At 45.6% G+C, this 25,345-nt stretch overlaps 1 protein-coding gene across 4 annotated transcripts in view; it reads right to left on the bottom strand.

Moving 5' to 3' along the window:
* Positions 1 to 25,345, bottom strand: part of LOC147458291 (K-stimulated pyrophosphate-energized sodium pump protein) — a 109,463-nt gene that overhangs the window by 6,435 nt on the left and 77,683 nt on the right. For 2 of the 4 annotated variants that reach the window (XM_086512958.1, XM_086512960.1), the window contains 3 exons: positions 11,880 to 11,977; positions 11,730 to 11,793; positions 11,497 to 11,630 (listed from right to left, as the gene is read on the bottom strand). In XM_086512958.1, the coding sequence (XP_086369084.1) occupies positions 11,497 to 11,630; positions 11,730 to 11,793; positions 11,880 to 11,977 (296 nt within the window). The remainder of the gene's footprint in view (positions 1 to 11,496; positions 11,631 to 11,729; positions 11,794 to 11,879; positions 11,978 to 25,345) is intronic. The other 2 variants (XM_086512959.1, XM_086512961.1) reach the window with 2 other exon arrangements.

Here is a 25,345-nt window from a genome sequence, read left to right as displayed (position 1 = left end):
ACCACATTTATGAAGACCCACCGTCACTTGTAAACCAAGAAGAGCAAATCATCCCTGACAAAATAGTTGATCATGAGACCACGACTACATGCACTAGCATAGTTTATAACCGTTACCTTTTGACTTTCAAGGGCCACCCTAGAGAGGATGCCAAATGGATGCCTGAAAAGATTTTCGCAACTTTCCCGACCTTCTCCACACTTTCCATCACTCACGGTCCAGTTGAGCAACTGAGGACAGTTGCTATCCCTGGTGGAGGGATGTCACGAGACTGGGCACCCTCCTGTTGTAGTGGTTAGCTGCAATTGGGATAGCTGGAGTAATGGTTAATTATGTGCTGTCTATTTATTTTACTAATTGAGTTGATGATGATTTTGTAGAGTGGAATGCGGGGAGTTGATGAAGAGGTGACGGCAATTACTCTTGGCCATTTTATATTTGCACAGTATTTTAAAATATCATTTCAATAAGCCACTATAACTCTGTAAATAGTTGTAGTGGGAACTCCCCTTATGAGTCATGCAAGAACTAATGAGCTTCACTCATTTACAAAAGTGAAGTAGTTGTAAAAGAGGGGCCTCAATTTTTGGCACCTTAAACTCAAAATAATATATTAAATACCAACTCCACAAGAGAGGTGCCGTGGAGTTTGGGGCTAGATTTAGGCCTTTCTCTTGCAGATTCTCTTCTCTACTCTCTTATGCTATGGTTATTTGCTGTGTACTCTCTAATCTAGTCTCCATCTCTTACACATCTCTTACACTCTCTTACAAGCATGTCTATGTCAATTCTATGTTTACTGTGTGTGTGTGTGTGTGTGTGTGTGTGTCATAGTCTAGGTGAGTGTGTGTGCTTGGAAATTGGAAGAAGAGGTGGATAGGTTGATGGTGATGGCTTGAAAGCTTGTGTTGGATATTTTAAGCGGTCAATCTCCCCCTCTTCTCCCAACAAAAAGGTTGCTTTGTAAGCCTATTTTTGGGGCAACATTTTGGGCTCTACTTTTGGTATCCCTTGTAACTCTTTATAAGCGTGGCTTGGGCTCCCACTGCTCAGAGCATCTAGACGCAAAGTCTGAGAGTGAGACCCAGCCAATAATTGGAACGGTCCACAATATTGCAAAGATAATTTCGAGCATTCACTAGTACGGATCATTTCAAAATCCTTTGTACCTTAAGGTACACCCAATATCCCCTCTTGAAGATTACAAGGCTGTCAATGCTGGTTAGCATAAAAGGTGGCCCGATCTTGGGCAGTCTTTATGCTTTCCTTAGCGATCGCGAGCATTTCTTGCATGTCATGCAAAAAATCGACCAGGGAATGCATCTTAATGCCTTCAAGTCCAATGGAGGTAGATGGATGTATGGGCTATATCCAATAGCCGAGTGCTTAGTAGTGTTTTAAGCAAATTCATTTTGGGAAAGATACCATTCCCAATCAGATTGACGATGGGGGACATGCGCGAAGAATGTCCTCCATTGTCTCGTTAGTGTGTATGGTCTGTCCATCAGTTTCAGGATGATCCAAGGATGACATGCAAAAGTAGGTCTCCAACTTTTGAAAGACCGTCTATCAAAAATTACCAGTGAACTTGGAATCACCGCACTAATAATTTCCTCGATGAACCAGAAAGCTTATATAAATACTTCACAAAGAGTTGAGCTAATTCGGAACTCTTTACGGTGGTGCGAGCAAGAATAAAGCGCGCCATCTTTGTGAGTCAATCGATGATGACCCAAATGGCGTCATGACCACGATTGGTATGGGGTAATCCAACTACAAGATCCATAGAAATGCTAGTCCATTTCTTATTGGGAATTTGCATAGGATGTAAGAGCCCATCACGCCTTTGACGTTTAGCTTTGTTGAGCTGACACTGCGAACATTCTTGCACATACTTCTCAATGAAAGCTTTCAAGTGCAGCCAATAGAAGTACCGGCTTACTAACACCAAAGTATGGTGTATGCCAAGGTGTCCCGCGCTTGGTGCATCGTGACACTCCAGCAGAATTTTCTTGCGAATATCCTCATTAACAGGCACACACACTTTGCCTTGCTTGAAAAGCAATCCACTACGAATGGAACACATTTCCGCTACCTTTTTCTCTGTAGCCAGATGATGATGTCCACACCGCCATTGCTTTTTGGGTTACATGATCCTTCTTGGACTCTTCACCAAATCCCACCAAGTGGAGATCTGACTGGCAACGTCCCTTGAGAGAAAGATAGAAATCAATCGAGATTTCACTGAATGAAAGAACATTCACCTCCGAGATCCTACTAAGGGCAAGTGGTCGGTCTGATGGCAATCATAGCATCGAATCTTCTTTTGATCCTCGGCACGAGAAGCTTTGCTTTTGCCAATCTCCTTGAGTTTCTTTCATGGAGGTGCAATTCATTGATCTAAGGCTGTTGATCGAGCGAAGCATTTAAACTTTCCCATAGAAGTGTTGCGGTTAGAGGTTCCCCTCCCCCCCCCCCCGCCAGGCCACTCCCTAACACGGCCAAAGTATTGTCGTAATTCTTTGCAAACTTGTAGATATCCTCCAGTGATGCAATGGGATTGCGCAATACCTCATTTTGGTATGCCGGCGGCAATCCGAATAAATACAGCATCTGTAAAATGACTTCTGGGTCTTCCAAGGCTTTTGTCTTGTGGATGAGGTCCTTGAATTCCAATAGTAAGCGTCCAAAGCTTTTCTTTCCCATCTCCAACTTGTATAGTTTCTTGTAGCATTCGATCTTGTCCACTTGCATGAAGCGAGCGCGAAAGACTGACTCAAAATCTGCTCAAGTCGTCGGTTGTGGGCGTAACCCTTACATAGCACTAGTGAGTGCCCTACGTTTAGAGTAAAATTTAATGGAACTTGCAACGCATGTGGTAGGTATGGTCACCAAGCTAAGGATTGTTTAATGATCAAACGTATGATGGCAAATAGACGACCTGTAGCCTGGACGGATGCACCTCGAGCTCCTGTATTGATGCCTGCTCCACCTGTTGAGCAACTACCGCAACACATGGTCCCTAGATCTCAAAATGTTGTACAAGCTACACCGCTACCACCTCCTGTGCTAGGACCGCAGCTCCCGCATCCAAGAGTCGCCCCTATGAACCAAGTGGGTTGCGAGCCATCTAATGCTTATGCAGATGGCTGTGAGGAGGAAATAGACACTAGTATTGCCTACGGACTTGATACATTGGAAGAGTGTCCTATATACTACATGGAAGATTGTTGGGGGCAAGTCAAGACGGTTTATCAAGCTGCTGCTCTCGCATCCAGAGGTCAAAATATCAACACCCAGGCTAGGAGGCCACCTCTTCAATGCTACGAGTGTGGTGGACCACATCGGGCAGCGGAGTGCCCTATTAGGCTGCAAAAGAATGCTGCACAGATGCAAATGAATCAAGGGAGCACGTCTGCAATGCCAATACTCACATGTAATCGTTGTGGCATAGATCACTTGATTGCCCAATGCCCCTATAACCCAAATGCGCCTAAAATCACACCCCTAAATTTGGTCGAAATTGCTAGTGTGACATCGCCAATACCACCCGTCGCACCCGCTTATGCGATTACGCGGTCCATGATTCAAGGGCCAGGCCATATCCTCGAAGAGAGAGATACCGCGTCAGTTATCCAAGCAAAGAAAAAGAAGACACCAAGGAAGAGGTCGCAGAATACGGGAAATTCAAAGCCAAGTTCCGAAACAAACATAGGAACAGGAGATGACCCCGTGTATATGAATGACCTCGAGGATGATTCAGATTCAATCGAGACAATGGAGACTAGAACCAATACCACAAAGGGAAAGACCGACAAAGAAAACCGTAACATGGAACCAAATGAAAACAGAATAAGAGAAAACCATAAAGAGCCTCTGAAAACAGCACAAGTGTTTCCAAATCCAATCCAAGACCCCCAAGATAAACCGCAGGGGCAAAAAGGGAAGGATCGTAAAAAGAAGATTGGGACGTACCCAAACCCAGTAGACGAGATTGAGCAGGTGAAACATCTAAGAGGTTTAGTGGAGGAGACTCAAAGGAAACTAGAACCAGAACCCATGCATGCCAAAATTCATGACACAGTGTTTCCCACGCAAGTTCATCCACCCCACATGAACCATAGACCGTTAGCCATATCTAGTATCATCCAAGAAGGGAGTGAGGACGGGACATCAGAAAGTGAGCATACACCTTTCTTGTTGGAAAGGATGTTTAACGAAGGAATACCTGATCCCATTGAGGAATATGAGATTCCATCCTCACCAGTTCCTAGTCAAGGACCTACACCCTGCAAAATGCCAATGAATGTTGCCAAACTAGTGGACTTCATGTCTTCTGAGGTCCGAACCACGATCATAGCAAAGCTATATGGAGATCCTGAGTTATTCCTTGCACTTCGAGCATTCCTTAACGGAGAGCTACGAACGGGATTACCGCAGTTTGCGCAACCAAATAGGCCTGACTCGATTATGATTGATGAGGAAAATCATGTGCAATCACTTGACTTAGATGGACACGAGTCTGTGATCGAGGTACCCATTAACGAATTAGGGCAGTATTTTGAAGACGACGAGTCTAATGCGACCCTACCCATCACTACCAAGGGATTAACTATAAAGGGAATTCTTGATGGTGGTGCGGGAGTTAGCATCGTTACAAAAGATTGTTGGGAATCCATGGGAAAACCCCGCCTCAGTGTTACTAACATTGTGGTAAAGATGGTAAATGGTACCATAGCCAAACCTATGGGGATGCTCAAGGATCTTAAGATCAAAGTTCTAGGACACAAGGTACGACATACGTTCATTGTAATGGATTTCTCTAAACACCTTATGTCATATGAAATGATTTTAGGACGACCATTCATGAGGGAAGCACAAATGGTTCATGATTGGTCTAAAAATCATGTCTATTTGCAATTCCAAGACTCTGTCCTTAGAGTGGATTTGGTGACTGGTAAGGTACACCCCTTAGGGAGTAAAACCATTATTGATCATCGCTCTGACACCACAGTTCACTCGGCCCCACTACAATATTGTTACACTTGTAAGAAGGATACAGACATTGGCCAAGATTCTTCTTACATGGATGTGTTACCGGGTATGACGGAATTAGACAACGTGGACTGGGTACACCTAGCTGCAACCATAGATACCTGGGGAAATAGAGGAACCACTTGGGTCACACCAGAGGGGGAAGAGGTACCACAAATTGCACCTCTGAACATGATAAGTGCCATACATGCATCTTCTAAGGGCAAGGCAATTGTAGACCAATCTGACAGTGACACCGATAGCTCAATAGAAGAATTTGACCAACACGACTCAGACACGGACTCCCAGAGTGAAACGGATTCTGAATCTCATGAATTAGAGAGTGGAGCAAGTTCAGAGTCAAAACATTCGGAAGGACCGAGCACATCAACCGATGATAGCTCCTCCGAGAGTGAAGAGGACACCAACGAGGACTCCTTTAGTGAGCCAGATCTAAATGCAAATCAAAAGCAGGTCTCAAATAAGAAAAAGAAAAACTTTAAGAGGCGTCGATATCGAGCCAATGTACGTGCTAGGATAAAAAAGAAGAGATCCTCAGCAGAATGGCTCAGTTATATAGGAGCATGTGATGCTCATCGAAAATTGGTAGACGATTGGGGTGAATATCTCCAAAATGTTGTGTGGTGTAGACCACGACCCCATGACATAGACCAATTAGAGATCATACACAAGCCAAAGTTGAGCCGCACTGCAAGGAGGCGTCAAAACCAAGAGTTAGCTCGACAACACAAGAAAGCAGAAATAGAAGCACAGACCAAAGCACAACCAGAATCCACAGACTTGTATCCTACACCAGAACATTTCAAATCTTACACCACAGGGGAAGCAAAGGTTGTGTACACAAAAGCCCAAAGAATACCTATCGATGGGAATAATGGAATCTATGATGGTCCAGCAATAGTTAAAGAAATAGAATTAGCCGACCCCGGTGAAGAATCAAAACCTGTTTTATTGCCCAAGACCTCACAGAAGTTGAAGAGGCGGTCCTCAAAGAGCTTCTCAAGGAATTCAAGGACATATTCGCTTGGACATACCATGATATGAAAGGTGTTCCACCTTCTGTGGTCCAACATATGATTAGCACTGCGAAGCCCGTACAACAAAGACCCTACCCGATGAATCCTAAGTACACAAAGATCATTCAAGAAGAACTAGAAAAGCTTATCAAATGTGGGTTCATATATCCTATTGAACACTCTGAATGGGTGTCTCCAATAGTTATCGTGCCAAAAAAGAATGGGAAACTTAGGGTGTGCGTGGACCTCAAAAAAGTTAATGTAGCTACTAGAAGAGACCATTACCCCCTACCATATTCCGAACATGTACTCGAAAGAGTTGCAGGCAAGGAAGCTTATAGCTTTCTAGATGGGTACTCAGGCTACAACCAAATCACGATAGCGCTAGAGGACCAAGCTAAAACTGCCTTCATCATAGAATTTGGCGTGTTTGCATTTCGTGTGATGGCTTTTGGCTTAACAAATGCCCCTGCTATATTCCAACGATTAATAAACATTGCTTTTAAAGAATATTTGAGAGAGTTTTGTGAAGCTTTCTTAGACGACCTTTGTGTTTACTCTTCTTGGAAAGAACATCTATCATGTTTGCGGAAGGTGTTTGAAAAGTATAGGTTATATCGTATCTCATTGAACACGTTCAAATGCCAATTTTGGGTCAAGCATGGAGTTATTTTAGGGCATATAGTATCTAAGAATGGTATCTCAACCGATGAGAGCAAAATTAAAGTGATTCTAGAGTTACCACCACCAACCAATTACAAGGGAGTTCAAAGGTTCATGGGACACGTGGGTTATTATCGACGGTTTATTTTATTTTTCGCTGAGATAGCACGTCCTTTGTACAAGCTTCTCATTGAATTTAAATGGACTGAAGAGTGTGACCAGGCCTATGAACAATTGAAGAAAACACTAGCAAGTGCTCCGATTTTAAGGACACCTAACTGGGATGTCATTTTCCATGTGCATATTGATGCATCAAACTTTGTTATTGGGTGTGTTCTCACTCAACCAGGAGAACATAAATTGGACTATCCCATTAGCTTTGCAAGCCGTCAATTGAACGATGCTGAAAGGAACTACACCACTACAGAGCGAGAAGGTTTAGCAATGGTTTATGCAGTAAAGAAATTTCGCTACTACCTTCTGGCAAACAAGTTTGTATTTTATGTGGATCATCAAGCGTTGTTGTATCTGGTAAACAAGCCATGCTCCACAGGAAGAATCACACAATGGTTGTTAATTCTTCTGGAGTTTGATTTCACGATTGTAGTGAGACCCGGTAAAAGGCACGTCATGGCTGATCATTTGTCTCGCATACCCAATGGTGAAGCCCCTACAGGAGTTGATGATGAATTACCAGATACTTCCCTATTCATAGTTGAGACTATGCCTGAATGGAGTGAGAACATTGTTAACTTTTTAGTTAATGGTTTTCCACCCAAGGAACTTCGTAAGGATATCGCTCGAAGGCTAGTAAAAGAATGTGAACCCTATTGTTTGATTGCCGGAACTCTGTATAGACTAGGCAAGGACGATATTCTTAGGCGTTGTGCCCGCGAGGATGAATATTTGTATATCTTGCAAGAAGCACATATGGGCATAGCAGGAGGACATTTTTCAGGAGACCTGACTGCTAGAAAGGTGCTGCAATCAGGCTATTGGTGGCCAACTTTATTTAAGGATGCATCACTTTTTACAAAAGGGTGTGATGAGTGCCAACGTTACAAGACCACACAGCGCAAAGACAGAATGCCCTTACATCCTATTAAAGTCATGCGCCCACCATGTGTAGGCCTTGCCTTGCAGCATGATTTGTATGTGAACGATGCACTGGGCATTGGTAAAATAATACAAATCAAAGTAGACCATCCATTTCGCCAACAAAGAGTCAATGCCGGTCTCTTCGCACTCCTCCTGCTCCCCTTTGAAAAGGCAAAGTGCTCATGGCCGCGGGCAAAAAGTAAACTGGTATGGCGCGAATCTCCAAGAGTTGCTTCTGCATCTCCTCCGACTGGTGTTGGAGCATGACTACGAGAGAGGCATCGGAAGTAGTGTGAGATGGAGAAGGAGAGATTGCCGAAAAATGCCCGTGCATGTGTCTGGAGTCGAGAGGAGAAACTAGCGTTTCCTCCATGGGTTAAAGCGTGCTAGCAACGCCAATCCCATGCGGAGATGCATCATGTGATGCCATGGTGTGTAGATAGTGATATACGAGAGTATGTACTAGAGGCTCGCTTGGGGAGAATGCCCAAGGCACTTAGGTAAATGACAAAAATGATAGTAGATATAAAAGAAAAAGAGAGAGAGAGAGAGAGAGAGAGAGAGAGAGAGAGATGCTGATCACACTCACTTGCTAGCACCTATTTATAGACGGACGGAATGCTTAACCGCCTCAAGAAGAATCTTGCTACGAAACTTCTTGTGGGGAAGCTTAATCGCCCTTGATGCTTAACCTCCTCAAGTGGAAGCTTCCTAGGAAACTTCCTTGGGGAAGCTTAACCACCAACCTCACACCCCAAAAAGCTCTCAAAGTCAAAGCTTTCAAAAATTACCACCAAAAAAATGGCCCAACTACCAGGTCGGCATCCATGATCCCACAAATCACGTCGCAATTTGTGGCGGAATCTACGACACTATTTGTAACATGCTTTCTACCATGGTTTCTCTCATTTATTCAGGCCACTACCACACCATATGTCTCTAATGATTTTTTTGAGGAACCGTGTCGAGCGTTGTTGAGCTCCACAAAGCAACAAGATAATCCTTACCTTTCAACTGCCTTTCCTCCATGAGGCCATAATGCTATGATGTTGTCGGATACCCGCTTGTCCATATGCACGTTTGCCATTCTTTTCAATCCATTCAGTTATCTTCATTTCCATGACGCATCCAAACAACTTTATCATAAGATAACCAACCAATATAGTCCTCTAGTTGTCTACATTGTTCAAATCTCCCCCTTTCTTTAAAGGTTTAACCCAATTTGTACTCCAATAATGAGACATGCCATGCTAAACTGTCCAACAATGTGTTTCTTTGCTAGTCCATTTTATCATTTCAAGCTTGATACCTTGAAGATCACCTATCTACACACGGCCAATTTCGTAAGCCCTCCACGTATAGCTCCAATGGTAAAGAAGGAAGGCATAATTGAAAGAGAACTATGCTTCAACTATGCCACGGCACCTTTTCGATGTTTGGTTGCTCATATGAATTCTTGCAATGTATATACATGTCCATAAGAAACAAGCCACCGAAACTCTCAAACACACTTGCCCTATATATTTCCCATGCTTGTGCCTTCCCTTGAGCTTGGAAAAATTGTTGATTGACTTCCCACCTCCTCTTATTTTTATGTAGTGTTTTGTATGCATGTAGATGCTTCTGATACTCTTTCTTATCTTTGTTTGCTTCTAAACTCATCAAGTACTTTCGTGCTTCTTTACATTCCATATCAAACCATTTCTTCTTTGAGCTACCTTTATTGATGCCTTTGCAAGACATGCTTCATGGCAAAGCATTCCTCCCCACAAGTGCAAATGACTTACTTCAAAACTTCCCGCTTGCTTTCTGGTGTTGGATCATTTGGAACTCTCTTCCGTAACATTTTCTCAACCATATCAATATACATAGGTGTCTATTTGAAGTCTATGCACAAAGATGATTGCCCTACACTATGGTTGGAGTTTACATGCTTGGGTCTCTCCATACATTTGACATCAAAACACACACACACACACAAACACAGATTATATTCACGTCTACTAGAGGTCAAAATCAGCCTCTGAGGCAAATGAATGAAAATCAGTAAGTATTCTTGCCATCCAAACGAAGGGGCAACGGTCCAAAAATGATAGTACATCGAAGAGTGGACCGAGCTCTAACTCTAGGGGTAGAAAAGGCATCCCTATATGCTCATAGACTACAACCATGTAATTCATGTATCTGGTTAGCTCCATCCATTTCCAAGCTGTGAGTATAGCTTGATCTCTCTGACCTCCTCCTGATGTAGCCTCGGGGCATGATATCTACAAGCTCAGCGACATCTACGAGGTCCAACACCCCCTACTTGCCATGTTGATGGCACGTCTGATCTCTCTGAAGGTGCTGATCTACACCCTCCTGTAACTCAGAGAATAAAATGATGTCATTGATGTAAAGCATCATAGGGACTAGTCCCTCAAAGATCCACTCCCTCTCCAATAGCAGAGAGAAGTACTCTTACCACCTCATGCAAGTAAAGCCCAAAAAGTGCCAAGGAGAGCGGGACACTCTTGCTTCGCACCTACGGTGCTAGCAACGGGATCTGATAAACCACGGGGACATCATATGAACCCAGTCATCTGCTCATAGAGAGCATAGATGCCTAGGCCCATATCATCTGGTACTCGGAGATATCGAATGCATTGATTGAAACTCCACAATAATCTTCACAGAAATCCACAGGGAGCAATGTAATCTCACAAAGCAGCAATGTAGTCAGATGCCCTCAGAAACATGGTCACCACAGACATCAGTAAGCTCTGTCTACTTTCTTCAGCTAGAAGGCTTAGATTCAACTCTTTGCAGGGAAGGGGAAAAAATTCGCCCAAGCTAGCTTATATGTTTCCAAAAAAATTTGTTGATGACCTGCAAACAGCGCCAGCTATTGAACAAGAGAGCTTTTCAAGATTCAATTGGAGCAAGATTAGCACATCTTCCATGACTCGAGGGCACTTCCTCTTGCATGTAATCCTTTTTGCATTGCTTCTGCAATTCATAGAGTGCATGATGCTATTGTTGTACGATTCTATCCTTCTATACAAAATTCAAATTTTGACATTTTTCATTGCCTCTTGATGTGCTTAATAGAGTGGCAAGCACTCCTTGTATGCAACTAACTTCAGAAGTTAAGAGTGCCGAATTCAGCATTTTTTTATCGCTAGAGAAGACCATTGAGTAGCTTTGTAAACCTTGTTGGAGGCAGGAGTCTAGAGTTACGTGCATCGTCTTTTGTTCGGAGGCTTTTCTCAAGGTAAGAACGAGTTAGCAAAGTTGCCAATACCTGCCAAGGCACCCTCCTTTTGGAGAAGCTAATGTCCCAAAAGGTATCAGACATGGTGTTTCAAAATTTGATAGCATCTCCACACCTAGAGGTATTAGTGAGGAGGTAGAGCCCCAGGAAGGAGGATATATCGTTTCTATGAGGGCTTTCCAAAGGCTTCTAAAAATGCACCACTTAAGCATGGAGGTTGTAACTTTGTTATTAATTGTGAGTCAACCATAATTATGGCTACATCAAGCTCCTGTGCAGATGGTGTACAAGTCCAAACTCGATGCCCATGCCTGCCAGATATATTTGCATACAAGCACACACACAAGGAGTATTGCTTTACTTTAACTGATATTTTGTGTGTGAGGAAATTGCAGAAGGTACAAAACTTACTGGAAAAAGGCAGTCTAAAGTATTCCATGCCACACGACGAACATCTCTGGTGGGATACATGGGGCCTCCTGGTGCCGTAAAGCTGTACAACGCCGACTTCAATCGTGTACTTGTAGAAGCTCGGAGCTCAAGTCCTAGCAGCGCATACAAAGAACCCATAAGTTTTTAATTTTACTTTAAGTCTTGAAGAATTCAGTATTATCTTGGGCAGCTTTGCACTCAACAAATTCCACCTTTTAGAGATTTGGCACTCTGCAGATAATGTATCAAAACAGGTTCAACTTTGATTTTTTGGAGCTGTTAAAAAAGTTCGTGTAAGCACAAAACAGTGACCCCCATCTCATATGCCAAAGGGTATACAAAATGTAAAAGACAAAGAATGCCTGATCTGTAAGCTCCATCACAAATACATCTGCTGCAGAACCGATTGAGCAGATTGTAAACGCATCACAATCGTATAAGAGATCTCCCAATTTTTCAACTGCACATACCACATTCTTCACACCAAACGGTTCATTCACCTCCTCTCTCTCTCTCTCTCTCTCTCTCTCTCTCTCTCTCTCTCTCTCTCTCTCTCTCTCTAGCCCGGGAGCGCCGTGCCACTGAGGAGCGAGTGGCTCAGATGAGGGCCGACCCGACAGCTTTCATCCGGGTAGCCTTGGCACCAGACCCGCCCATGTACCACATCTTACATCCCCCCATTAGTACAGGATGGAGCTAGATAGCTTGATGCATTCTCATGATTGTACTACCTTGAGCATATAGACATGCATATACCCCTAGAGATAGAGCTCCATCCATCCCTCCTCAGATACTCCACTACCTACATTCAGTTCAGTTTTGTATCAGTTTTGTTTCATTTGTCTTTCCGATAGACGGATGACATACACACCATGTACATTTGATTTGTCTCATAGGCCGATTTCGGCCTGACATAGACGTTAAAAATCTTTCTTTCTTTCTTTCTTTCTTTTCTCTCTCTCTCGATGACCTCACTCTCTCACAACTTGCGCATATGAGAGAAGTAATGCCCGAGATTCAAGCGGCAAGGGAGAAGGGGAAGATGGCCTTTTACAGAGATGGTCGGGTGGTGATTGTAGAGCGGCGCTCTACATGACGGTGCGAGACCTATGGGACCACATTGAGGATGGCGACTTGGAATTGTAATGGGTCTATGAGGTTGGATGTTGGTGCCTTTGAGGACAGTTTCAGAGACAAGGACATTGTTTTCTTTTCAGAGACTCACCAGGCCCCTGGCCAACTGATGCCACATGTGGTGGGATACAAATGGGAGACAGCCCACAGAACAGTCACGAGATCTGAGCATGGGAGTAGAGGTTCAGGAGGAGTAGCGGTGTTGTTTAGGGAGGAGCTACAGCCACTACTACATATTGTACGGAGAGATGATCAGGCTAGATACATGTGGGTGAGGCTGAGAGCTGACACAGGTCGATTTCTATATATTGCTATATGTTACTTCCCCCCCAGTACGTCAGTATATGCTGTATCCAGAGGCCAGTCGCCTTTCTCAATTCTAGATGATGATATATGGGAGTTTTCTAGGGATGGTGATATCATCCTCCTAGGAGACTTCAATGCTCGAACGGGCAACTGTCAGACAGTCTTCTACGACACCTCAGATGAGATGCTTAGAGAGTTGGATGTGGGTGAGCTGGGGTTTGACAGATGCTCACATGACAGAGAGCAGACTGAGTATGGGAGATACCTCACGGAGATGACGACTACACATGGGCTAGCCATACTTAATGGCTTACAGCGGTTTCCTGGAGCAGCAGGCTTCACATGCTTTCCACACAGACATGGGGCCAGTACAGTGGACTATGTTATGACACAGCCGAGCTTTATTCCTTGTATTCAGGATTTCATGGTGGGAGCCAGACCAGTGGGCGTAGCAGTGGATCATGCTCTCTTGACACTGTCTGTATCTTTTCAGTTTAGTACAGCCCAGAAATCAGGAGGCAGGTCACACACCCGTTATACATTTACACCAGAGACTGACTCGGTTTATACAGAGGCGATCTGGGATCGTCTATGCACAGTTGCTCCAGGCCTCTCAGTAGAGGAGTGCACTACTTTATTGATTGAGACACTACATGATGCAGCATCAGAGGCATACCCACACACTCAACCGGATCGGAGGCGACATTCTGGGAGCATGCCCCAGAATAGTTGGTATGATGAGGAGTGCAGAGAGATGAGAGCCCAACTTCAGAGGGATCTTCATTTAGGAGTCATCACCTACAGACAGTCGCGGATTGCTTTCCGACGCCTTGTGCGAAAGAAGAAACGAGCTTACCTGGCCCAGATGGAGCGAGACTTGTATCAGTTGTTCTTGAGTAGAGACTCAGGCGAGGCATGGCGACTCTTCCATGAGCACTCCCCTCCCCCAGTGATTACTTCTCCTGATGTGTGGGGCCAGTATGCGGCATCGTTATATACGGTTCCTGGGCAGGATCCCCTTCCAGATCCTACAGAGCCATGTCCACCTACGAGCACCTTCTTTACCACTGAGATGGTAAAGAGAGCCATTGACAGGATGAGGACCCGGAGGGCTTACGATCATGACGGTCTAGTAGCGGAGCACTTTATACATGCTAGGGATATGCTGATGGAGGTTCTTGCAGTGTTGTTCAATCGTGCCATGTGTGAGGGATTACCTGAGACTTGGAGGTTGTCTACTATTGTGCCTATATTCAAGGCAGGTGATCCTACAGAGCCTGGAAATTACCGCACTATTATGGTTGGACACACACTGGCACGATTGTATGCATCCATTATTGAGCAGCAGTTGAGTAACTGGGCAGAGGGTGAGGGTGTACGGGCAAAGGGACAGGCAGGTTTCAGGAGGGGTTTCTCCACTCTTGACCATATTCTGACACTCAGAGCTATCATTGAGGAGGGCAGGTCACATGGGAGACGGATTTATTGTAGTTTTGTGGATTTCCGCAAAGCATTTGACATGGTACCGAGAGCTCGACTGATGCGCAGACTGCAGGAGATGGGGGTGCCCACAGTGTTGATTTGGGGGATTATGGCTTTATACAGATCAGTGATGGGACATGTACGCACCCCAGAGGGGATATCTGACTTAGTTCACTCCACTATCGGGGTGAAACAGGGTTGCCCATTGTCTCCTACTCTATTTGGTATGTATGTTGATGAGGTGTCTGATTACATTGACAGAGAGGGTGATAGAGGTGCCCAGCTGGCAGGGACGTGGATCCCATTGTTGTTATATGCTGATGATATTGTCTTGATCTCTGACTCACCAGAGGGTATGCAGCGACAGTTGGATGCATTACACAGTTTTGCAGAGGATAGTGGATTGTCTGTAAACCTTGGTAAAACCAAGGTCATGGTGTTTAACACCACACCGCAGTGGATCAGGAGATCGGCACCGACCTTCACGTATGGTCAAGAGATTGTGGAGTATACAGATGCATACACTTACCTTGGGATAGTCTTCACTGGGCCGAGGTTTTCTTTGGGGAGAGCAGCAAAGACTAGACTGACCAGAGCTTATGCGGCCTTGGGAGGCTTGGAGAGGATGTGTTCGCAGGTTCAGTTCCAGGAACCTCGGACAAAGTTATGGCTCTTTGATACTTTAGTAGCCTCAGCTATGATGTATGGGGTACAGGTATGGGGACCTTCTGTAGGCCAGGATGGTTGGAGACGTATGGAGAGGCCCTTGGTATCTATGATCTCCCGATTGATTAGAGCCAAGGCCTCCGTACCTCACGCGATCATTCGAGCAGAGCTAGCTGCCCCCCCCATGGAGATTGAGGCGCTTACCAGATCAATGTCCTTTGTGCACAGCCTATGGGATACTACTAGAGACAGATATGCTAGATTGGCCCTTGAGTCTTCCAGACAGTTAGCTCTACAGGGGGACACTTCATGCTGGTATGCACAGATGACTTCATGGTTTCAGACGCATGGCTTCACCATGGACAGGTTGCCCCCTTTCCAGTATTCTCTTCAGGCACCCTCGCTGTCTCTTACACGGGTGGAGATCACTAGACTCATTCGTCAGGACCTGATCCAGCTCGACACCAGGAGGACATGGATAGAGCCGCCTCAGGAGTTGAGCACGAAGATGGCTTTCTATAGAGAGCATCTTCTCCACCTCACAGGAGATGGGTTTGTGATTCGACCCAGCTACATGGACACACATATGTCTCATGGTTTGCGTTGTGCCATTGGTCAGATACGCACATCCTCACATCAGCTCGAGATTGAGACCGGTAGATTCAGAGGGATACCAGCAGACAGCAGGATATGCCGATTATGCCAGAGAGAGCCAGAGACAGAGTTGCACTACATATGTCATTGCACAGTGTTCTATGAGATACGGGGGCGTTTCCACTGCTTATTCAGAGAGGGTTTTGGTCCTCTATCTAGGGTCATGAGTTATGAGGATCAGAGATGTCTTGGACTATATCTACTTGAGTTACACAGGTATAGAGACACTTTACTGGGGAGAGCTAGAGAGAGGCAGTCCCAGAGACACATTACAGATTTCTTTTCACTAGATATGGGACAGCCAGAGGAGCAGCCACCACTGCAGAGCTCGTCCCACACTCATTCGACCACTACTGGCACTCTCATCGACCGAGCATTGGAGCTACAGAGATACAGACGACCGCGACTGAGGAGAGGAGCTACACAGCATCGACGGAGACTACAACAGAAGATTCGAGCCATACTCTCTCGACATCCAGAGTGCAGATGAGGATGGATCCTCACCATTTCTTCCATCTTTGTTTCACACACTGTTACATCCAGTTTACCGGGTACCTATTGTATCAGCTGCTACACCCACGTAGTTTTAGATTGTAGTAGTAGTAGTAGTATTTTGTTCCACTTCTAGTTCTTTTCTAGTTCTTTTGTACCCAGACATGGTATTAGATTCACTATTTTGTAACTGATTGGTCTCATAGGTCATTTTGGCCTTTTGAAGACGTTAATATAACATTTCATTTCATTTTCTCTCTCTCTCTCTCTCTCTCTCTCTCTCTCTCTCTCTCTCTCTCTCTCTATATATATATATATATATATATACATACATACATACATATATATATATATATATATATATAGCTGCTGACGGGGCGCTGCTGTTGCTGACGGGCTGCTGGCTGCTGCTGTTGACGAGCTGCTGTTGCCTGCACGCTACTGCTGTTGCTGCCTGCCCCAGCCTGGTACCTGAACCCTAAAACACAGCAGCACGAGCACCTGCACCTGTCCCAGCCTGGTGCGAACCCTTAAACACAGCAGCGCGAGCACCTTCACCTGCCCCAGCCTCGCACCTGAACCCTAAAACGCAGCAGTGTGCGAAACAGGAGTGCGCAAACCCTAAAACGTAGCCTGGGACTGTACTGGTGGTCAACCCACAACCAAGGCCTGTTCCTGCTGCGAGCTGGAGTATACAGAGTAGCGTTAGCACTAACTTTCAAAATGGATTGGCGGTCATAAAAGGTAAATATACCACGCTTGCAGGTAGTAGGGTAGACTTCATCCGTTTCAAGGGCTTGGTTAAGCAAGGGGGTTGGCTGCTTCGAAGGAGGCCCTGCTTCCAAGGAAGGGAGCAGGTTGCCCCTATCAAGCCAATTGCCACATAGCCCCGCCTCATCACACACACAACACCACACCATGGTTTAGGTCCTTTAGGACATGGTCTCCCTCCATTGGGCTACCCATTGACCCCCTTTCACATGGCCTTCCCAGTGGCTATAGCCCGCCTCCCTCTCAACATGAAGTTCTCGATCATCAACAAGCGGATATCAACACTTGAGGTTGAAGTGAAGGAGTGGAAGAAAGCGATGGAAGTAACATTTCTTCAAAAGATGGAGGAATGGAAAGAGGAGAAGAAGAACCGATGCGAAAGGATTTCTCGCGTCAAAGAGCAAGCGGTTTCACAAGAAGCCACAATCCGAACTCTCCAAGGTGAACTTCTTGCAGCAAAAAGTGGGCGGCTCGAAGAAGGCGAAATTCAGCCATCCATGATGGAAGAATTGAATACCATAAGAGAAGAAATATGGGTTATCAAGGAAGATGAGGAGAAGGAAGAAGTCATGGGCCGCAATCATCTCCGCAACACAAACGAAAGTAGAGGAGGCCGAAAAATGGATGGAGGCCACCAAGAAAGGGAAAGGTAAGGAAGCTCCTTGTACACCCACTCTTATTAACATGACCCTCGAAGAGGAACAAAGGAGGAGGATGCGGGCTCTACATGTGAGCGTAACCGACCTCAAGGACATAAATAATAAGGAAAAAGAGGTCACAATCCTCACATCCATGATGGGGATGGACAAGCCCTCACACACAAAGGCATGGAGAGTGGGCAAGAAGAGTGATGGCCCGGGAGAATCTTCAAAAAGAGCTCTCATACTACGCTTCCCCTCCTTGGAAGAGAAGAAGAAATTCCTGAAAAAGAGTCCTACTCTCAAGAAGACAGGTATTTTTTTCGGTGATGATCTCTCTCTCACACACCTTGCGCATATGAGAGAGGTAATGCCAGAGATTACGGCGGCAAGGGAGAAGGGAAAGACGGCCTTCTACAAAGATAGTCGCGTGGTGATTGTAGAGCGGCAATTGTAATGGATCTATGAGGTTGGACGTTGGTGCCTCTAAGGATAGTTTCAGAGACAGAGACATTGTTTTCTTCTCAGAGACCTTTAGGCCCCTGGACAACTTATGCCACATGTGGTGGGATACACATGGGAGACAACCCACAGGACAGCCGCGAGATCTGAGCATGGGAGTAGAGGTTCAAGTGACACTTGCCGATTGCTATACATTGCCATATGTTACTTCCCCCCCAATACGTCAGTATATGATGTACCCAAAGGACAGTCGCCTTTCTCTATACTAGATGATGATATATGGGAGTTTTCTAGGGATGGTGATATCATCCTCCTAGGGGACTTCAATGCCCGAATGGGCAACTCTCAGACAATCTTCTACAACACTTCAGATGAGATACTTGGAGAGTTGGATGTGGGTGACTTCGGGCTTGACAGATGCTCACATGACAGAGAGCAGACGGAGTATGGGAGATACCTCACGGAGATGACAACCACACATGGGTTAGCCATACTTAATGGCTTACAGCGATTTCTTGGAGCAGCCAGTTTCACATGCTTTCCACAGACATGGGGCCAGTACAGTGGACTATGTTATGGCATAGCCGAGCTTTATTCCTTGTATTCAGGATTTCATAGTGGGAGCCAGACCAGTGGGCATAGCAGTGGATCATGCTCTTTTGACATTGTCCGTTTCATTTCAATATAGTACAGCCCGGACATCAGGAGGCAGGGCACATACCCGTTATACATTTACACCAGGATTGACTCGGTCTATACAGAGGAGATTTATAGCCGTCTATACACAGCTGGTCCTGGCCTCTCCGTGGAGGAGTGCACCGCTTTACTGACCACTGCATGGTGCACCATCATAGGCATACCCACACACTCAGCCGGGACGGAGGCGACGACATTCTAGGAGCATGCCCCAGAATAGTTGGTATGATGCTCGGATTGCTTTGCGGCGCCTTGTGCGACGGAAGAAACGAGCTTACTTGGCCCAGAGGGAGCGAGGCTTCTATTTGATGTTCTTGAGTAGAGACTCGGGAGACGCATGGCGATTCTTTCATGAGCACTCCCCTCCCCCAGTGATTACTTCTCCTGATGTGTGGGGCTAGTATGGGACATTGTTTGTTATATACGGTTTCTGGACAGGACCCCCTTCCAAATCCTACAGAGCCATGCCCACCTACCAGCACCTTTACCATTGAGATGGTAAAGAGAGCCATTGACAGGATGACGACCAGCAGGGCATATGATTATGATGGTCTAACAGCAGAGCACTTTACACATGCTAGAGATATGCTGGTAGAGGTTCTTGCAGTGTTGTTCAATCGTGCTATGTGTGAGGGGTTACCCGAGACTTGGAGGTTGTCTACTATCGTGCCTATCTTCAAAGCAGGTGATCCTACAGAGCCTCGGAATTACCGCACTATTATGGTTGGGCACACATTGGCACGGTTGTATGCATCCATTCTTGAGCAGCAGTTGAGTAATTGGGCAGAGGGTGAGGGTGTACGAGCAACGGGCCAGGCCGGTTTCAGGAGGGGTTTCTCCACTCTTGATCATATTCTGACACTCAGAGCCATTATTGAGGAGGGCAGGTCACATGGGAGACGGATTTATATAGCTTTGTGGATTTCCGCAAAGCATTTGACATGGTACCGAGAGCTCGATTGATGCACAGATTGCAAGAGATGGGTGTGCCCATAGTGTTGATTTGGGGGATTATGGCTCTATATAGATCAGTGATGGAACATGTACGTACTCCGGAGGGGATATCTGATTTAGTTCACTCCACCATTGAAGTGAAACAGGGTTGCCCATTGTCTCCTACTCTATTTGGTATGTATGTTGATGAGGTGTCTGATTACATTGACAGAGAGGGTGATAGAGATGCCCAGCTGGCAGGGACGTGGATCCCATTGTTGTTATATGCTGATGATATTGTATTGATCTCTGACTCACCAGAGGGTATGCAGCGACAGTTGGATGCATTACACAAATTTGCAGAGGATAGTGGATTATCTGTAAACCTTGGTGTTTAACACCACAACTTTCACATATGGTCAAGAGATTGTAGAGTATACAGATGCATACACTTACCTTGCGGTTGCCTTAACTAGGCCGAGGTTTTCTTTGGGGAGAGCAGCAGACACTAGACTCACTAGAGCTTTTGCGGCCTTGGGAGGCTTGGAGAGGATGTGTTCGCAGGTTCAGTTCCGGGATCCTCGGACAAAGTTATGGCTCTTTGATACCTTAGTAGCCTCAGCTATGTTGTATGGGGTGCAGACATGGGGACCTTCTGTAGGCCAGGATGGTTGGACACGTATGGAGAGGCCCTTGGTATCTATGATCTCTCGACTAATCAGAGCCAAGGCCTCCATACCCCACGCTATCATTCGAGCAGAGCTAGCTGCCCCTCCAATGGAGATTGAGGCGCTTACCAGATCAGTCTCCTTTGTGCACAGCTTGTGGGATACTACTAGAGACAGATATGCTAGACCCGCCCTCGAGTCTTCCAGACACTTAGCTCTTGAGGGGGACACTTCATGCTAGCATGCACAGATGACATCATGTTTTCACACGCATGGACTCACCATGGACAGGCTGCCCCCTTTCCAGTACTCTCTTTAGGCACCCTCGATGTCTCTTACACGAGTGGAGATTACTAGACTCATTCGTCAGGACCTGATCCAGCTGGATACCAAGAGGACATGGATAGAGCCGCCACAGGAGTTGGGCACAAAGATGGCTTTCTATAGAGAGCAACTTCTCCACCTCACAGGAGATGGGTTTGTGATTCGACCCAGCTACATGATGTCTCATGGTTTGCGGTGTCATTGGTCAGATATGCACATCAGCTAGAGACTGAGACTGGTAGATTCAAAGGGATACCAACAGACAACAAGATATGCCGCTTATGCCAAACAGAGCTACATTATATATGTAATTGTACAGTGTACTATGAGATATGGGGCTGTTTCCATTGCTTATTCAGAGAGGGTTTCGGTCCTTTTTCTAGGGTCCTAAGTTATAAGGATCAGAGATGTCTTGGGCTATATCTACTTGAACTACACACATATAGAGATACTTTACTGGGGAGAGCTAGAGAGAGAGAGTCCAAGAGACAAATTACAGGCAGCTAGAAGAGCAGCCATCACTGTACAGCTCGACCTGCAATCATTCGACCACTACAGGCACTCTCACTGACCGAGCACTAGAGCTACGGAGATCCAGACGGCCACGATTGAGGAGAGGGGCTACACAGCATCGACGGAGACTACAGCAGAAGATCCCAGCTATACTCTCTCGACATCGAGAATGCAGATGACGATGGATTCTAGTAGTAGTAGTATTTTTGTTCGAGTTCTTTTGTACCCAGACATGGTATCAGACTCACTATTTTGTAACAGATCTCTCTCTCTCTCTCTCTCTCTCTCTCTCTCTCTCTCTCTCTCTCTCTCTCTCTCTCTCTCTCTCTCTCTCTCTCTCTCTCTCTCTCTCTCTCGTGTGTGCGCGCGCGCAAAAGAAGGGGACTTGGTGTATTAGGTAATCAATATTACAGTCCTGAAGGCATTACATCAACCCATAAGCACATAAAATATACCAGATCTCATAGTGAAAAGACCCCTAAGATATTCAGTAACCGCAAACCACAGGGAAAACTACTAGTGATACAAAGTTACAAAAGATGGTGATACTACAAAAGCTAGGAGCAAGGGAGAGAGGGAAGAAAGTAGCAGAGAGCTGAAGCAGAAAAGGGCCACCTACACTTCGATGAGTAGGCCGAAAATGGAACATGGTATGGGGAACGGGAACAGGGAACGGGGAATGGGGAACGGACGGCAAAAGTTAGGTAAGGGGGTCAGTGCTCGGAATGGCAAAAAAAAAGAAATCATTTTCTCTTTTTTTTTGAGCTACACGTATGTACCATAGAGCTGAGAACACTTTGAGCATTGAATTACACCAAAAAAGACAAGTAACATAAATTGCACCAACTTCCAAGGGCCAAGGCCCAAGTGAGCTAAGAGTCAAGATTCAAGAGCTTGCAAGTGAGCTAAAGCCTAAGACAAGCTTGAGCATTGCAATGAGGAGACCTCCTTTTAAAGGCCTCCAAAACAGCTCCTAAATGAGCCCCTAAACGTGGTGTAAAAGGTCCCAAAAAATGAGCCCCAAAAAATGCCTGTTTCTAGCCGTCAGGATTTTTAAAAACTAGCCGTTGGCCGTTTCGAGCCCGTTCCTAACCGATTGCTGTTCCGGAACGCCGTTCCGAACGGCCGTACCTGTGACCCGTCGGAGTTGAAGCTCCCCCATCCGTTCCCTGATGTCCCTGTTCGGGAATGTCCATTCCACAGCTCTAGGGGCCCGCTCCCTGTGTTCCTGTTTCTATGGGCCAAGAACTCCAAAGAATCTCTCATATCCAGCTCCGAGTCTCCAAGGCCGTGTATGACTCATCCCAATAAAAGAAATATAACCAGCGCAAAGAGACCAAACCAAAAATCCACGAGAGAGAAGGCTTCCAACCATCCTTGGCATCAAATAATATGGCTATCATACTCTTCAACCCGCAAAAAGCAAAAACATGGAGGAGGACAAGTTGAAGAAGAGGCTACAACCCCCACCATCAACACCCTGAACCACCATGATCTAACTACACCAAAACAACAGAATAAACTAGAAAAATAAGTAGGCAAACATGCAACAAGTAAAAATACACTCACACACCCCACATTCAAGCAGACACACAAACTCGTGCAAAAATTAGTTATACAAGCAGCAAAAGCACACAACACAGACATAGTGGTCTCGTATGGTCCCGTACATTTTGTATATGTTCGACAACGTGCGGTACTAATCGAACTAAAAAAATTATGATGTACGATGACGTTACGTACGTTCAAAATAAAAAAACAAATAATTCTTAAGTCTTAAGGGCTAGGCCCTTGGGTTTAAACTTTACACTTAAAGAAACTTGACATTCATACAAATTACAATTTACAATACTAGAGCATTGAGAGCTTGTAATTGTGAGTGTTGGAGAACAAGATGGAGAGGCATTGCTTAAATAGGAAGAGGCTCTAGCTGCCCCTCCTATGGAGATTGAGGCGCTTACCAGATCAGTCTCCTTTGTGCACAGCTTGTGGGATACTACTAGAGACAGATATTCTAGACTGGCCCTCGAGTCTTCCAGACAATTAGCTCTTCAGGGGGAGACTTCATGCTGGCATGCACAGATGACATCATGTTTTCACACGCATGGTTTCACCATGGACAGGCTGCCCCCTTTCCAGTACTCTCTTTAGGCACCCTCGATGTCTCTTACACGAGTGGAGATTACTAGACTCATTCGTCAGGACCTCATCCAGCTGGATACCAGGAGGACATGGATAGAGCCGCCACAGGAGTTGGGCACAAAGATGGCTTTCTATAGAGAGCAACTTCTCCACCTCACAGGAGATGGGTTTGTGATTCGACCCAGCTACATGATGTCTCATGGTTTGCGGTGTGTCATTGGTCAGATATGCACATCAGCTAGAGACCGAGACTGGTAGATTCAAAGGGATACCAACAGACAACAAGATATGCCACTTATGCCAGACAGAGCTACATTATATATGTAATTGTACACTGTACTATGACATACGGGGCTGTCACGTGACACATCCCAACCCTATGTGTCCGTGGACAAGCTACACCACAGCAGGGTTCAGTCAGTCCGATCACTTTAGAATAGCAGTGATCTGGCACCTTTGTGAGTCTATTCGTAGACCGTGCATGCCCAGTCACTTAGCATAGATGCATATCCTCCGGTTGCACACAGCATGATCATCGGAATTCCCATTAGCATCAGAATCCATTAGCATCAGTTAGGGGAATTTTCCAGTGCATTTAGCCTATTTTCCTATTTATTGGTTATTTTCATTTATTATTTTTAAGTGACTTTCCAACAAAAGTAGGTAGGGCAATTTTGCTAAGTTAATATATAAGCAAACCAAAGTTCACACTTTCTGGCAGAAGAGGCAGCAGGAGCACCTTGCTCAACAGGCAACTTCTCAGCAAGGCCAACCCCCGCGACTACTCTGGCATTTTCTCCACAGAAGACCTAGCGTTTTTGCATCAGATTAGCCTTGGCGATTTGTGCACAGCAGATCAGCCCCGGCGTCATCACGACACAGCAGATCAACCTAGCGTTTTTGCATTTGCAGAACCCTTGCGATAGAAGGACCAATTTCAGCCCCTGGTGTTTTTGGATTTTAGCAACAAATTAAGACCGGCATCATTCACCTAAAGTGTAGCAGATTCAGCCCATAAAGACCATCAGTTTTCAGCCCTAAGAAACCTCATTTTTCAGCCAAGAAAACGCAGCCAAAACAGTCATTTTCAGCCACCGAAACAGTCCCGAAATTCAGCGATTAGAATATCTCAGATTTCAGCCATCGTCGTCGTCATCGTCCTCGTCATCGGCATAGACCAAGTTGCATCAGTCCATTGCATACGCATTGTACACCTTTGTGCAATCAAAGTAGACCACTCTCGCCGACGAGAGTGGGGCCTTCGGAGGAGGGTTTTACAACCTCTCGGTGTCGTATCTCTTCTCTCTCCTTCTTTCAGTCTCATTCATTTGCACGCACAATATCCACTCACTTTGTTCGTGACCACAGCACTCTACAGACGGAAAGCTCTTTCTTTCCCTAAGAACTAAAAGGAACCTTGAGCAATAAAGATCACTAATCTTGAGAAAATACAACATTCATTCCGTTGCACCTAACATTGGTATCAGAGCTTTGGAAGTGTTCTGCATTACTCAAGGAAAGAACCGCAAGAATTTTTTTTTGCTTGTTGCGGTCGCACGAACCCAAGTTTACTTGGGCGTGGCGATTCCTAATCGTGTTTTGTTGAAGAGTGACACGAATCCCAAGAACAAAGGGCTTGTCCAGCCTCCCCTTGTGTCTCTTTTCACTCATTGAGAGCGGACCGTGCACTTAGTGGCTGGCCAATCGACGTGAGGTGGGAAAAAGCAACCTTGGTGTGAGCGCAAGGCCGCCAAGGGGTGCGCCCGCAGAAAAGGGTAGAACTCGGGTGAAGAGAAGATCCTTCTCCAACGCGATTTGCAAGCGAAAGAAAACCCTCAAGAACCTCAAGATCCTCAAGACCCCAAGATTCTCACGAATCAAGGACCCCCAAGAACCCAAGTTCCTCGTGAACCTAAGAACACAAGAACCCACGATTGCAGAATGATC

The sequence above is a fragment of the Adiantum capillus-veneris genome, chromosome 5 (genome assembly GCF_014529385.1).
Source record: "Adiantum capillus-veneris isolate H3 chromosome 5, ASM1452938v2, whole genome shotgun sequence".
NCBI classification, from domain to species: Eukaryota; Viridiplantae; Streptophyta; class Polypodiopsida; order Polypodiales; family Pteridaceae; genus Adiantum; species Adiantum capillus-veneris.
The sequence above is the reverse complement of the archived record's forward strand: the minus strand, read 5'-3'. Positions and strand labels throughout refer to the sequence as shown.